The sequence below is a fragment of the Aotus nancymaae genome, unplaced genomic scaffold, assembly GCF_030222135.1.
Source record: "Aotus nancymaae isolate 86718 unplaced genomic scaffold, 86718_ANA_hifiasm-v0.15.2.pri h1tg000077l, whole genome shotgun sequence".
NCBI classification, from domain to species: Eukaryota; Metazoa; Chordata; class Mammalia; order Primates; family Aotidae; genus Aotus; species Aotus nancymaae.
In genome coordinates, this window is record NW_026988492.1 from 16,373,688 (window position 1) to 16,390,141 (window position 16,454).

The 16,454-nt window shown below is 40.2% G+C and overlaps 1 protein-coding gene across 3 annotated transcripts in view; it reads right to left on the minus strand.

Annotated features, from left to right (window-relative positions):
* Positions 1-3,268: 3,268 nt before the first annotated feature.
* Positions 3,269-16,454, minus strand: part of SLC39A12 (solute carrier family 39 member 12) — a 72,928-nt gene continuing 59,742 nt past the window's right edge. For all 3 annotated transcript variants that reach the window (XM_064368447.1, XM_064368445.1, XM_064368446.1), the window contains one exon: positions 3,269-3,857. In XM_064368447.1, coding sequence (XP_064224517.1) covers positions 3,729-3,857 — 129 coding nt within the window. In that variant the 3' untranslated portion in view covers positions 3,269-3,728. The remainder of the gene's footprint in view (positions 3,858-16,454) is intronic.

Consider the following 16,454-nt stretch of genomic DNA (forward strand, 5'->3'; position numbering starts at 1 on the left):
ATAACTTAAAAAAAAATTTATTTTACTCATTTCTTCTTCCAAAACTAAATATAACATAACTATAGCAAAAAATAAGGTTTTCTTTTTATAAAAAAGCAAAAACATATCATTTAAATACCACCCCTTAGGAAATATTATATTTTACTGTATAGTCTTTCAGAAATTTTTCAATATGGATATGTATGTAATATATAATACTGTATATTCACAATGCTGGAATTATATACTCGGTAAATTGCTTATTTACTCAATGGGTTGTGAACACTTTTTATAACTACAAATATTTGAAATATTTACTTACAATGCAGGATTTTATTCTTCCGAGAATATCAATAGGGATCCCTTGGAGACTTCTATAGGAAGTGAAGGGAGAGATCAAGAAATTAGGGCCCCAATTTCCATTCTGTGCCTTTTACCAAGGCAGTTTCAAGAGCATCTGTATAGATTCCACATAAGTTTTTCTTTACTAAAAGGGTATTATTGCTTAAAACGTAAACCTATATATTGAAAGGTGCTGCTCTGTATGTAGCTTTCTGATCTGTAGCGTCATTCTCATGGGCCAAAGGGCATTCTGTTTGAGGCTTACTGCTGAGGTTTATGTAACCCTATCATCCATCATTTAAGTCACTTTCAGTTTGATTGTCATTATTTTTTAGAAGTGTCCTTCTGTTTTAGACATAATTACATGTCTTCTTGGTTGGTGTCATCTACAAAGGTAATAGTCATATTCTCTATGTTGTGTCCAGTTTGTTGAGTTTGCTGTTCCCAGGCTCTGCTCTCAGCATTACAGCAACACAGGCCAATTCCCCATCCCTAAATATGCCCCTGTCCATGGATGATAGATGTTCACATTAAGATTTTTGTGCGATTTGCTCTTCTTCTCCGGAAGCATTTCTAGTTCAGTTAAAAAAAAAACAAGTCAATCACCAAGTGGAAATACAGTGGAATGCTAAGTTTATGCCTGGGAAAAATAAATACTCTTATGCTATTGAGAAATCTGGTTTCAAGGAAAACACCATGCACCCCAAAGATCAGTGAGTAACACATAACTTAGATAGCTTAAAGTGATGACGCTATGTAGCCATCCCAAATTTAGACTCTGTGCATATTTAGAAAGCAAATATGCTTTCATTCTTGCCACTCAGTTTTGAGGAATAGTGATTTTCTAGCGATTCTAAGATTGCTTGTGGCTGGAGGTCCATCTCAGGCTAGGGTTTGTTATCTGGAACCTGGACTCTTTGGAAGAACACTGAATGAATGATAAGGCAGAGGAAGGGAGAGATGGTGAGCTAGAAAAGTGTCCCCAGGAGCCATGACAGCACACTATTCTTCAAACGACTCCTGCAGATGACCACAGGTTTCTGCTTACAATAAATGCGCTTTGGTGATAGGCTTGCAAACACCCACTGAGGAGGTACCTCTAAATCCTTCTGACAGCTCACTCCCTTTAAGTTTCTCTGTATCCTATTTCCAACCTCAGCAGAGGGTTAAATTCAACTTACTCTTAACTTGAAGGTGAGCAGCTCATACCAACAATTTTAAGTTAGCCAGCTCCAAATGACTCCAAACTTGAACTTGGAACAAAGTCATCCATCAGAACTCTTCTAATTAAATTGGCATAAATTAAAGCTTAATGTCAAAATCAGAACCCAATCATAGAAACCCAAACACAGATAGTGCCAAGTATTTTGACCTCCACACCATGCTGAGCTGTACAAAGGGATTTTTGTTCAGCTGCAGTGTTTCCTCTAAAAAAAAAAAGGGTAAAGCTCTATGTGTCAAATCTGCTTACCTTTTAGGGAAAATATGAATATGAAAAAACGTGCTGCATGGAATCCTAATCCAGTAATTCCTGGGATTGATCTGATATCACATAGCAAGCAGACAAAGAAAAGGGAGTTTCAGCCCAGGAACTCAAATCTAGCATGGGGTTTGTAGATGTGTTAGCCTACTTACTCAAAAGCACATGATTCAACTCTAGGGCAACAGAGGTGTGCACCTCAACTTTCTTGAAGCCAAATCAGCCCAATATCTATCACACCAGTAGTGCTGAGTGGTGCCCCATCCAGCAGAAGCAGCATCACATGGAAGTGGTTCAAAATCAAGGTCACAGACCTCACTCCAGACCTACAGAATCAGAATCAAGGGCTGGGGCCCGGCAATCTGTGTTTTTGTTTAGTTCTTAAGACAGGATCTTGCTCTGTTGCCCCGGAGTACAATGGTACCATCATAGCTCACTGCAGCCTTGAACTCCTGGGCTCAAAGGATCCTCCAGCCTCAGCCTCCCTAGTAGCTGGGACTACAGGCATGCACTACCACACTAGGTTAAGGTTTTTTTTTGGTAGAGATGAAGTCTTGCTCTGTTGTCCTGGCTGGTTTCAAACTCCTCGTGGTCTCCAATGATCCTCCTGCCTTGGCTGCCCAAAGCATTGGGATTACAGGCATGAACCGCCATGTTAGGCCAATCTGTGTTTTTCATAGATAAGTATTCTGGTTAATCCTTGTTTGTGCCAAAGTTTTAGAACCATTGCACCATCCAGTGATGATGCATGGCCCTTGCTTAAATTAAGCTCTAAAGATAACTGGAGAAGAAATCCATGTCATTTTGAAATCAAAGAAAGATGGATGAACAAGATTGTGTTTGAGTAGGACATAGCAAAAAAATAAATAAAAAATACCTACTGGCAAGTAAGAGATAGGAGAGATGTTTTTGACTGAGCACCATGAATCATTTTAGCAGTAAAATAGTCTTTTTTCCCTTGTCGAGATACGTCATTTAAAAAATAAGAAAAATATAAGGCATCCATTTTCTACGAAAAATGACTAAAGCCAGGGTTATTTTCTGTTTCCATACTTTCACCAGGTTATCAGTAAATTGCAGGTACATTTCATGAACTTCCCAACTGAAATCTTGTTCTGGATTATCTTTCCTCAGAAACAAGGTAAAATATATCTCACGTGTCAGTGAGATCATTCCCATAAATATCCTCTGTTAAATCGGTGAGAGTTTAGTCATTGATCTACTTACTGCCTGACCCCAGTTTTGTTATTTTAAAAATTCTAAACTTGATCTCATGTTTCCAGCTCCCCTTGCCTGAAAGAGATTTCATTTGATGACTTACATGGAAGAATGGCTGACATGTCATCCTTTAGGTCTCCCAAATGGCTTGTTCACGAGTGCTCTTGAGTCAGTGGGTGAACTATATATTGGTTTTTTAAGAGATGACTCAGAATCTGACATCCAGTAACAGAAGGTAATAAAAACCACCACATGAAAACTAGTCTTTATTACATTTGCTTGTCACTTAACTTGCTTATAGTTTATAAATGCACAGGGAAAAAAATTAACATCAAAGAAGTTGCTGCTGATTTTATCCCAACAGGCATCTGTCGACTTTAAATGCTACAAACATAACATTCTTTCTTAAGGAAATGATCTATTTTTTAAAGTTTATTACAATTCATGCAGAATTTACTAACTACTTCCTAAAAAGCAAGAGTTTTATCATGGTGTTGGAAACCAAAAACAAGATTTCAATCAAGGACAGTCTGACATTTCTGTTTCCAAAAATAAAACTCCATTATAAAATTAATAAGTTAATGAATTAAAAGATACACACTTTGCCTAAGATAAAAAACACTTAATTTACAAATCATTATAGAGTGTAATGAAAGAAACAAAGTGAGACTATAAAAATGCATTTTTGAAAGATGGTGAAGATCCTAACTTAAATTTTAATATTTTGCTCATATATAGCCAAGAGTAGGAGAGAAAGCCAACCTAGGATCAATCCAAAGTTTTGCAGGAGAAACATCATCCAGGGTCGTTGTGTTTGAACATGAGTCATTTCAGGAAGCTAAAAAAAGAATAAAAACCAGAATAAGATCCAGATATATTCAACTGCTGGGAAAAGCTTGGTGGGAAAACATGAGAGACTGTTATTCAGAACTTAATAACCTTTAAAATTCCCAAAACAGTTACAAAATGCTGAATACCTACTCTACCATGATTTTGAAATGTAAGCCATTTGATTGTTGGTTATGAGGATCCCAGTATTGGCAAAAGCCTTTTTTTTTTTGTTTTTTTTGTTTTTTGTTTTGAGGCAGGGTCTTGCTCTGTCACCCAGGCTGGAGTGCAATGGTTGCGATCACATTTCACTGCAGCCTCAGCCTTTTGGGCTCAAGCGATCCTCTAACCTCAGCCTTCCAGGTGCGCGGCACTGCACCCAGCCAATTTTGCATTTTTTGTAGAGATGGGGTTTCTTCATGTTGCCCAGGCTGGTCTTGAACTCCTGCTCAATCTCGAACTTGAACTCAATCTGACCGCTGCAGCCTCCCAAAGTGCTGGGAATTAGAGATATAGGCCACTGCAACTGGCCTTTGGCAGAAGTCTTAAAATGACATGGTTATCAACTAAACACAAACTCTTACTTTTCAGAAAATGTTTAAATGTGAAATAGATAATCCATGAAAGGTGTTATTTTGGACTGTTCTTTTAGCTTTATAAAACTACTAAACGCACAGGTTGTTGTATGGCATATATGTGTACATATATGGGGAGGGAGAAAAAAAAAGAGAGGGAGAGGAATGACTAAGGTCTTCCTGATCTTTAGAATAGTAAGGACATTATCTCGTGTGTGTGTGTGTGTGTGTGTGTGTGTGTGTGTGTGTGCGCTGGGTTTTTTTTTTCAGACAATGTCTCACTCTGTTGCCCAGGCTGGAGTGCAGTGATGGGATCTTGGCTTACTGAAACCTCTGCCTCCCAGGTTCAAGCAATTCTCCTGCCTCAGCCTCCTGAGTAGCTAGGACCACAGGTATGCGCCACCACACCTGGCTAATTTTTGTATGTTTTGTTAAAGACAGAGTTTCACTCTGTTGACCAGGCTGTCCTGTGGCTCTATTTTATTCTCAGAGAAACACGTGGCGACTATTTCATGTTTGGGAAATACTCTAACACCATTTAGTGGGAAATGTTCACTCAAAGATCTATATGAAGTGTCCCGAGGTGTATTTGTCTCAAATTATTTCAAATCCCTCACCCTGAGAAGTTCAGAGCAAGCATACCCCCTTCCCAACACAGTCATCTCTACCGGGGCGCAGGCTGGAGTCAACGTGGATTGGAGATTTAACTCAATCTTGTCATTGTCGACATTTTGGGCCAGATAATTCTTTCTTGTGAGACCCCCCTCCTGTCCATTAGAGGAGGTGTGGCAATATCTCTGCCCCTAGTCATGACAACCAAAAACATCTGTAGACATTGTCCAATTTCCCCTGGGGGTAAAAATCACCTACAGTAGAGAATGACTCAGATTATTTCATGGGTCAAATGAAAGATCAAGGACTTTAGGTTTATGAAAATAGAAAATGGAATCCCAGCACTTTGGGAGGCCGAGGCGGGTGGATCACGAGGTCAAGAGATCGAGACCATCCTGGTCAACATGGTGAAACCCTGTCTCTACTAAAAAAAATACAAAAAATTAGCTGGGTACAGTGGCACGTGCCTGTAATCCCAGCTACTGAACCCAGGAGGCGGAGGTTGCGGTGAGCCGAGATTGCGCCATTGCCCTCCAGCCTGGGTAACAAGAGCGAAACACCGTCTCAAAAAAAAAAAAAAAAAAAAAAAGAAAATAGAAAATGGGTTGACACTTTTTTTTTCAGATGGAGTTTCATTCTTGTTGTCCAGGCTAATGTACAGTGGCACCATCTCAGCTCACTTGGGAACCCTACGCCTCCCAGGTTCTCAGCGATTCTCCTGCCCCAGCCTCCCAAGTAGCTGGGACTGCAGGCATCCACCACCATGCTTGGCTAATTTTGTATTTTCAGTAGAGACAAGATTTTGTCATGTTGGTCAGGCTGGTCTTGAACTCCTGACCTTAAATAATCCATCTGCCTTGGCCTCTCAAAGTGCTGGGGTTACAGGCGTCAGCCACCATGCCCAGCCAGGTTGACACATTTTTAAGTACATGGAGAAGAGCATCCTGAATGTTCTGTTTAGGTGAGCTTGAGATTTTTTTTTCTTAATTTGATGGCATGAGGGTGGATTACTATGACCTGCCATCTCACACCCCGGCATGGACCAGCGGCATGATCTCAGCTTACTATGACCTCCCTGCCTCCTGGGTTCAAGCAATTCTCCTGCCTCAGCTTCCTGAGTATCTGGGATGACAGGCACACACCATCACACCCAGCTAATTTTTGTGTTTTTAGTAGAGACGGCGTTTCACCATGTTGGCCAGGCTGGTCTCGAACTCCTGACCTCAGGAGATCCGCCCACCTCGGCCTCCCAAAGTGCTGGAATTACAAAATTGTCCCAAATTTTTAAAACGATTGTTCAATCTATTATGTTTCTCAGAAGCCTAAGCTTATAGACTTGCTGCTTGCTTGAGGGATTTAATCCCTATAGAATTGAATGCATTTCTTATGCGAGTCAGTGGCCCTGCTCCCAGTGAGAAAAGCAAGAATCCTTGATTTTTGTGTATAGATGACAGCATTACCCATCAAAAAAACACCATTAATATTTTCACAACTCCAGAGGCAACATTTACATGAAATACAATGTTTTCAGGAGTTGCAACAGGCTTCTGTATTTTTTTTTAAATCAACATAATGGATAACTTGCCATCGGTTAGCTGTGCCTTCTAACAGCACTTTTTTCCTGCCGGGTCTTTCAGGTTGTTCTGGCTACAAAGTCGTATGCAATGCTTGTTTTATTTGTCTTTCATTTACATCTATTTATCACATCCTTTCCTATATATTCCCCTCCTTTTTCTTCTCATAATCCTGCAAGTGATAAAACTATTAACTCCTTTTAGTTTTGAAGAAACATCAGCTCAGAGAGGATAACATCTCACCCACAGTCACACCATTGTGATATCAGGAGGAGGACAAGAAACCAGGTCACCTCGTAACTGTAGTGGACACGCGAAGAACCGCAAAGACCAACTCTCTATCTGAAATTCATCCTTTCTATCTGAAATTCATTCTTATCTATGATGACCAAGGGTGAACTGGTCTAATTAGAAAAAAAATGGAAAATGTCAATGGCAAAAACAACCTATTAGGCATAAAAGTGTCACTGCATGTGATGAAAATTTGATAAAATACCTGATGCAATCAATTAATAAGGAATTAGTTATCAATAATCAATAATCAACATTTAATCAATCAATAAACAGTAACAGCAAACGACACCAACAGAAAATTAGGCAAAAGATACCAAACAGGTGACTCAAGAGAAAAAAGTTTAATGGTCCAAAACATTTTGGAAAAAGGTATAATCTATAATAATTTTTAGGCCAGGCACAGTGGCTGACACCTGTAATCCCAGCACTTTGGGAGGTCAGGAGTTCAAGACCAGCCTGGCCAATATGGTGAAACCCAGTCTCCACTAAAAATACAAAAGTTAGCCAGGTGCAGTGGTGGGCACCTGTAATCCCAGCTACTTGAGAGGCTGAGACAAGAGAATTACTTGAACCTGGGAGGCAGAGGTTGCTATGAGCCAAGACTGTGCCACTGCACTCCAGGTTGGTGACAAGAGTGAGACTCCATCTCAAAAAAAAAAAATATATATATATATATACACGCACACAGACACACACACACACATATATATAATATATGTCATAGTTTTTAAAATGCTAACTACAAGATGCCATTGATATAGCTATTATACTGCCTTTGTTGTAAAAGATATCACAGTACTGGTACTATGTTTTCAAGGCAGACGATATGCATTTGAAAAGACTAACTTTGTAAGCTCATAGAGGTGGACAAGCAGTGTAAATCAACATTTCAAAAAAAGCTTAAGGAGAGTCTATCCTGAAAGTCTCAATTTCAATTTTGGTGGCCTTTGGGGAGTTTCCATGTTCAGGCATAAATCAGTTTGGTAAGAAACCCAGCTAAACTTGCTCCTGTGACAGTACTTGGCTCTTTTTGGTATGATTATGGGTGAACATATGAACCACAATATCTCTTGGATACCAAATACCAGAGAGTCCTGCATAAAGTGTTTCCAAGAACTCAAACCTATCTAATTACAACTTTCCACCTTCTCTTAATCTCCAAATATATATATATGGTGCAATCTTGGCTCACTGCAACCTCCACCTCCCAGGTTCCAGTGATTCTCCTGCCTCAGCCTCCTGAGTAGCTGAGACTACAGGTGCGTGCCACCATGCCCAGCTAATTTTTGTATTTTTTGTAGAGACGGGTTTCACCATGTTGGCCAGGATGGTCTCAATCTCTTGATCTCATGATCCATCTGCTTTGACCTCACAAAGTGTATTTTTTTCCATCATTTTAGCCAGTAAATTTTGAAGGAAAATAAAGATTTATATGAATTAATTTTCAAGAGTGTGTGTATATATATATATATATATATATATATATGGTTAGAAATTTAAAAATTTCTGGCAAGAGTTTAAATGCCACCATATCCCCTCTGAATTTCAAAAAAGAAAAGAAAAAAAAAAAAAAACGCTTCTTCCTCCAGGGCAGTTCAGTTCTGTTATTGAGCAATTTTACGGTTGTTGATTTATACTCTAAGAGTAGAGGAGTTGAAATGATGAATAGAGTATATCAACAATGATGTAAAGAAACAGAGAGAAAGGAAGACGTTTTAGCAAAAGTGTCTTGCCCAGGGGTAGTGCTATGAGAAATGTTCTTTAGATTTCTGCCAGAAGCTTGGAAACCTTGAAGTAGAAAAGTAACTTCCTTTTTTACCACCATGTTTCACAAGTTGTCCACCCCAAATCAGTAGATGCAAACAGTTGTTAGTCAAGCAGCTGTAATTTTCTAGAAATAAAAAATCTTTAGCTAAAATGCATCCCTTTGGTCTGCCATTGTTGAGTTCTTTTTTCAACTGTGAATTGAGGCACAGGTAAGAAATTCCTTAAACTGCACCAGAGTCCACAGACTACAACAGAGAATGGTCCCCACAAATTCTGTTACCTAATTGAAACCTATTTATGATGGCTAACTCTAAGTAGCATTTCTGAACATTTTAGAAAGTGATATTAAGAAAATGTTTTGGCTGGGCATGGTGGCTCACGCTTGCAATACCAGCTCTTTGGGAGGCCAAGGCGGGTGGATTACCTGAGGTCAGGAGTTCAAAACCAGCCTGACTAGTATGATGAAACCCTGTCTCTACTAAAAATACAAAAATTAACCAGGTGTGATGGCAGGCACCTATAATCCCAGCTACTTGGGAGACTGAGGCTAGAGAATTCCTTGAACCCATGAGGCGGAGGTTGCAGTGAGCCGAGATCTCGTCACTAGACTCCAGCCTGGGCAATAGAGCAAGACTCCATCTCAAAAAAAAAGAAAAAAGAAAGAAAATGCTTTAAACTTGAGTCAGTCCCTATAAATGCAATCCTAGACAAGTTGCTTTAAAATAAATATTCATGAGAAAAATCAGGAGAACCATCAATAAAGTAGACAAGTATCAGCATCTGGTCCTGTGTGATAACTGTATACTAGGGAGGACCTGTCACAAAGGAGTATCTATGAAACATCCTCTGGAACCAGTATTTTGTCTCTCTTTCTTGTACATCTGCTTTTCAGACTCTCGTGACAAGCAAAGCCTTTGCTGTCCACTTCCATCTGTAATCTGAAACTGGTTTCCTATTGGCATCACTAAAGACCCGTTATCAAATATTTCAACATTTGCCTTTATCCATGATTCATAAATATACACACTGAAGAAGGAAGATCAGCCTGCAACGCTTCCAAGATAAAGATGTCGAAGAACTTTCATTGTTAAAAATTTGCAATTCAAATATAGAAACAATATTCATTTACTGATGACATTTAGAGATGCCTTCTATGAAGGTAAGGTTGTACTTTAAATATTTTTCTCTCTCAAGAGTGCATAGCTCTTGGCATAAGGAACATTTAGAAGTGATTTGCTTTTCCATTCATAAAGTTCACTTAACTGATGTATGACATCTTTTTCCAAGAGGGGTCCTAAAAGTCATTGTGCACACTGAGGCAGACATACCTTTGCATTTGATAAGCAGAACCGTGTTTGTTTCTATGAAATATGATAAAGACGAAAACTCAGAAACTTATTTTAGAGGGCATCCTAATTATGCTTAATCTCTGGAGGAGTACAGATTCTGTGGGAGTCTCTAACTCCAGCCCGTTTGTAAATGGCTTAGTTTGTCCTTGCAGAAAGCAGACATCTAAGAACAAAATGGAATTTGATGGTGCAAGTCACCATTTGGCTTACAAATGTGCAATTTCCTGTTTGCATATGCAAACTATATACTTAACAGTTGACTACCAGGGACTTCTAGTTTCTAGTCCAGCATAAAAGGAGCTAAGAAGTTGCCACTCTGTCCTAACAGGTAAACTGATCAACTGAAAAATCAACAGCTTTTTCTAGATCTATCAGGGAAAGATACATACTGTCTCAGATATTGGACAGACAACAGTAGACTCAGAGAATCACAACTTACCAGAGCAGAAGCCCAGTAGCAGAAACCTCTGCTAGAACCAGTCAGTGCAAGATTAAGAAAATCTGACTATAATGAATGAATCGCTGAAAGCTCAGCCTGGACAACTCTCGAGTTTAATTCCAGAAGACCTAGTCATGGAAGGCCCCCAGACTGTGTGAGTTTTACCTCCAGGAGCTCCACAGGTCCTCACAGTGAAAACTGGAGAAAAATCTTCTTATGCTTCTGGTAGGGGAAGAGGGAACATAACCATTTTGAAATATACCAGAGCATTCTGCTCTTAACAAGACCTGCCCTCAGGGGAAACTGGTTAACCAGAGCCTAACCTGTTGGGGTTTTATCAAAGCCTAGACACCTGGGGAAGGAAAATACCCAACTTCAGCCCTTTTAGCCATCCTGTCTTACTTAGGGGAAGAGATAATAAGAGACACCGATGAAGTTCATAGTCCAAGGGCACAGGCTCACTAAAAGACTGAGATCTACCAAAGGACTACAGAACCTTCCCCTTCCCCTATGTATTCCTTACTACCACATTACTAACGGCCTATTTAGCACAATTCTGTTCACTCAGGACAATATGTCCACTTTCAAATTACAGGACATATTAAAAGGCAATAAATGGTTTAAAGAAGCTGAAACAACCTTCAGAATCAAAATCAGATGTAATATAAATGTTAAAATTACTGGACCAGGAGTTTTAAAATACTATGAATAATGTGTTAAGAAATTTAATGAGAAACGGAGACAACATTCAAAACAGAAGGAAAATTTAAGCAGAAAAATAGAAATTATAAGAAAAAAATAAATGCTAGAGATTAAAAACACTGCAAAAGAAATGAAGAATGTCTTTGATGAGCTAATTAGTAGAGTAGACATGGCTAAAGAGAGAATCTTTGAGCTTGAGGATTTTATAAAACAAACTTGAAAAACAGAAAAGCAAAGAGAAGAAGGCCTGGAAAAAAGAAAACTCTGAACAGAATATCCAAGAACTTTGGGATAACTACAAAAGGCATACCATATTAGACAGAGGAGGAAGAGTGAAAACACCAGAAGAAATACTTGAAACAATACTGAGAATTTCTCCAAATTAATGTCAAACACCAAATTACAGATACAGGAAGCTCAAAGAACATGAAGCAGGAGATATGCTAAAAAATATCCCCTACAACTATGCATATCATCTTTAAACTTCAGAAAATCTTGAAAGAAACCAGATTAAAAAAAATCTTACCTTTAAAGAAGCAAAGATGAGAAGTATCTGACTTCTCAGAAACCATGCAAGCAAGAAGAAGGTGAACTAAAATATTTAAAATGCTAAGAGAAAAAAACCTACCCATCTAAAATTCTGTACCCTACTAAATCATATTTCAAAAGTGAAGGAGAAATAAAGACTTCCTCAGAAAACAAAAATAGAAGGAATTTGTTTTTTGCCAGTAGCCATGCCTTGTAAGAAATGTTAAAAATTCTTCAGAGAGAAGGGATGTGATATTAGTCAAAACTTTAGATCTACATAAAAAAAAAAAAAAAAAAAAGAACAGCACTTGAGAATGAATAAGGGAAAGTAAACCAAAACCTTTATTTTTCTCATTCTTAGTTGATCTCACAGATTACAGTTGTTAATAATTACAATATTGGATTCAACTATGTATACTCACATATAAGTGAAATGAATGAAGACGTAAAACAAGAGACAGAAGGGAAGAATTAGAGATATTTTATATAAGGCACTTGCACTACTTCTGAAGTAGTATAATATTATTTGAAAATAGACTTGGAGGCCGGGCGCGGTGGCTCATGCCTTTAATCACAGCACTTTGGGAGGCTGAGGTGGGCGGATCACGAGGTCAAGAAATCGAGACCATCCTGGCCAACATGGTGAAACCCCATCTCTACTAAAAATACAAAAAAAATTAGCTGGGCGTGGTGGTGCATGCCTGTACAGTCCCAGCTACTCAGGAGGCTGAGGCAGGAGAATTGCTTGAACCCGGGAGGCGGAGGTTGAAGTGAGCCGAGATCGCGCCCCTGCACTCCAGCCTGGCACCTGGCCACAGAGCAAGACTCTGTCTCAAAAAAAAAAAAAAAAGAAAGAAAGAAAGAAAATGGACTTGGATTAGTTGTCAATGTATAGTGCAACTCTAGGACAGCCATTAAAATAAATTTTAAAAGAAGCATGATTTATATGCTAAAAATAAGAGAAAATAGAATCATGTAAAATGCTTCATTAGAAACCAAAAGGCAAGAAAAGTGTGAAAGACAAAGGTAGCAACAGAGAACAAAGGTAATGAATAAAAAACAGGAACAAATATGGTAGATATCCATTCAACTAAGTCAGTAATCACTACAATAATTACCTAAACATACGAACTAAAGACAGAGATTTAAGAGTGGATCAAGAAATGAGACCCAACTACATGCCATCTACAAGAAACCTGCTTTAAATAAAAAGAAAATATAGATTATAAGTAAAGGGTTGGAGAATGTTACGTAAATGGTTGTAGCTATCTTAAACTTCAGACTGAGCAGAGTTCAGAGCAAAGATAGTTGTCAAGGATAAATGGTGTATTACATAATGATAAATGAGTCAATATTCCAGGAAAACACAAAATCCTTAATGTGTATGTACCTAACAAGGCAGCATTAAAGAATGTGAGACAAAGATGGATGGAACTACAAGGAAAAGTAGATTTATCCACAATTAGTTGGAAGACTTTAACATTCATCCATCAGAAATGAACAGAGGGGTTCCGGGTCAAGATGGCTGACTAGAAGCAGCTAGTGTGTGCTTCTCTGACAGAGAGGACAGAGAGTGGCAAGTAAACACTAGCTCTTCAATGAGATCATCCAGGAGGACATGTTAGAATCGTCAAGGAAGTAATGAGACTTATGGAGAGTTCAGAAGAGTGAGAAGGGAAAGCTGCCCACTGTGGACTGAAGTGGAGCCAAGGCAGGTCCCCACCAAGAGAAACGTTAAGTGAGCAAGAGTGGCTGATGACCCACACTTCTTCCATGGACCTTTGCAATCCTGGGCACAGGAGATCTCCCCACCTCCCCACAGGTCCTCCAGACTGACATGGAGAACTTCACAGAGTGTGGGCAGAGCCACTGTTCAGGCCCATGAGGAACCCCAAGGGCACTTGATTCCTGAACACCATGGCACCAGGTGTCTTAGCTCCACCAAGCAGGAAAGCCAGGCTCTCTTGCAGCCACACTGCTGAGGAGTAGACAGACTACAGGCCTCACTTCCATCGACACCTTGCCGGGGGCCCCCAACACAGCCATCCCACCTCCACCAGGGCACTAGGGCCAGTAGCCGCTCTGCATTTCTCTGGGAGGTGACTCCAGAGGTAACCAGCAGGTCTGCCCTTTTTGCCCTTGCCACAGCCCTCACCCCTACTACCCAGGCTGCAGTTAGAGCAAAGAGCCTAAGACTCGCAGGCCTCCAGCACACCACAGCTGCCTTATGGAAAAGTGGCAAAACTATTTTCCACACGGGTCCCTGCCCCTGCTCCTCCTCACTGAGCAGCGCCTTGTGACCTGGGTCTACAGCATAGCCTCCCTGCCCCAACGCAAGCACTTCAGGGGTGGCTCTGCATTTCTCTGGGGAGGAAATCCCAGAGATGACCCACAGCCTCTTGGCCATTGCTGCTGCAGTGGTGCTGCCTTGCTGCCCTGAATAAAGACCCTGCTCACTTTGTGGGCACCTCCAGCACACTGCAACCAGCATAAGGAGAGGAGCCCAGTCTCTCTTCTCTGTGAGCCCTTGACTCCCTGCTCTTTACTAGACAGGGCCCCCACCTTGGGCTTGAATGTTCATTGGGGTGGCCACCCCACCCCCAGTGAACAATCCTATTGGCAGTGGCTTTGTGTCTCTCCATCATGGAGTTCCCAGAGGCAACTGACAGCTCCCCTTGCTAGTGCTGTAGCAGCAGAACCTTCCTTACCAGTGCTACCTGGTCCCCTGCCACCAGGCTGTGGAAGGAGCAAAAAGACTGAGTGCTTTACTTGCACCTCTAGCATAACCCAGCTGTCCTACAAAGGAGAGGCCAGATTGTCTTCCTCATGAACCCTCTGACCCCCCTGGCTCTTTACCAGACAGCCTGGGCTTGCAGTGCAGCCACTTCACCGTGGGCTGATCATTCTGACAGCAGTTCTATGTTTCTTTTGGGTGGAGCCCCAAGAGACAAGTGAAAGGGTCTCTGTCATTAGCACTGCCAAGGTCCCCATCCCTGCTGCCCCACAACTAGGGAAGGAACAAAAAGTCTGAGCTTGCCCAAGGGCTGTGGTGCACAGCACTGGAGGGCCAAGCTGAGATCTGTGGCCTGCACTCAACTAGGAGAGGACCCTACATTCTCATGGGTCTGAGAAGCGGCGTGGCTACAAACACAAGGAAATACAGAGGAACCAAGTGGCCAGCTAAGAGACTGTCTGCTGGTCATTACTCTTAAGCGTCATCTACTGGATTAGAGCCCAAATTTCAACACCAAAAATACTATGTTAATATAGACCCCTGTGAAACCAGAGACTAGAATTCAGCCACAAAAACAGATCCTGCACAAAGCCTTGGCCCTCTGGAAGCATCCAGAAATGAAGCTAACTGACTAGATTCAAATTACACCACAGTTAAATGAACATCATCCCACACAGATGTGAAAAAACCAGCACAAGAACCCTGACAACTCTAAAAGCCAGAGTGTCTCCTTACGTCCAAACTGCCACACCAGCTCCCCAGCACTGGCTGTTAACCAGAATGAAATGGCTGAAATGAAAGACATAGAATTAAGCATCTGGATAGCAACAAAGATCATCAAGATTCAAGAGGAAGTTGAAACCCATTCCAAGAAATCTGAAGAATCCAGCAAAATGATTCAAGAGATGAAAGATAAGAACCAAAATGAGCTGATAGAAGTGAAAAACTCACTACATGAATTTCATAACACAATCAGAAGTATTAACAGCTGAATAGACTAAGGAGAGAATATCAGGGTTTGAAGAGTGGTTCTTTGAATTAACTCAGTCATACAAAAATAAAGAAAAAAATTAAAAAAATAAACAAAACCTCTGAAAAATGTGGGATTATGTAAAGAGATAAAATCTATGACTCATTGGCATTCCTGAAAGAGAGGGAGAGAAAGCAAGCAACTTAGAAAACATATTTGAGGACATTGTCTAGGAAAATGTCTCCAACCTTACTACAAAGGTTGACATTCAAATTCAGAAAATTCAGAGAAGAAACCCCCTGCAAGATACTATATAAGACAACCATCCGCAAGACACACAGTCATCAGATTCTTCAATGCAAAAGAAAAGATATTAAAGGCAGCTAGAGAGAAGGGGCAGGTCACCTACAACGGGAAACTCATCAGGCTAACTGGATTTTTCAGCAGAAACCCTACAAGCCAGAAGATGCTGGGGGCCTATATTAAGAACCCTTAAAGAAAAGAAATTTCAACCAAAAATTTCATATCCAGCAAAACTAAGCTTCATAAGTGAAGGAAAGATAAAATCCTTTACAGACAAGCAAATGATAATGGAATTTGTAACTACCAGACCCGACTTACAAGAGCTCCCTAAGGAAGTACTAAATGGAAATGAAAGACTGTTACCAGCCACCACACAAATACTATTGACTATTGACATTCTAAAGCAAATACACAATCATGTCTTCATAGCAACCAGCTAAAAATATAATTACAGGATCAAATCAATACATATCAATATTAACCTTGAACATAAACAGGCTAAATGGCCCACTTAAAAGGCACAGAGTGGTAAGTTGGATAAAGAAGCAAGACCCGAATGTATGCTTTCTTTGAAGACACCCATCTCACATACAAGAACACCCTTAGACTCAAAGTAAAGGGATGGGGAAATATCTATTAAGCAAACAGAAAATAGAAAAGAGCAGGGGTTGCTATTCTTATCTCAGACAAAACAGACTTTAAGGCAACAATGATCAAAAAGGACAAAATGGGCATTACATGATGATAAAATGTTCGATTC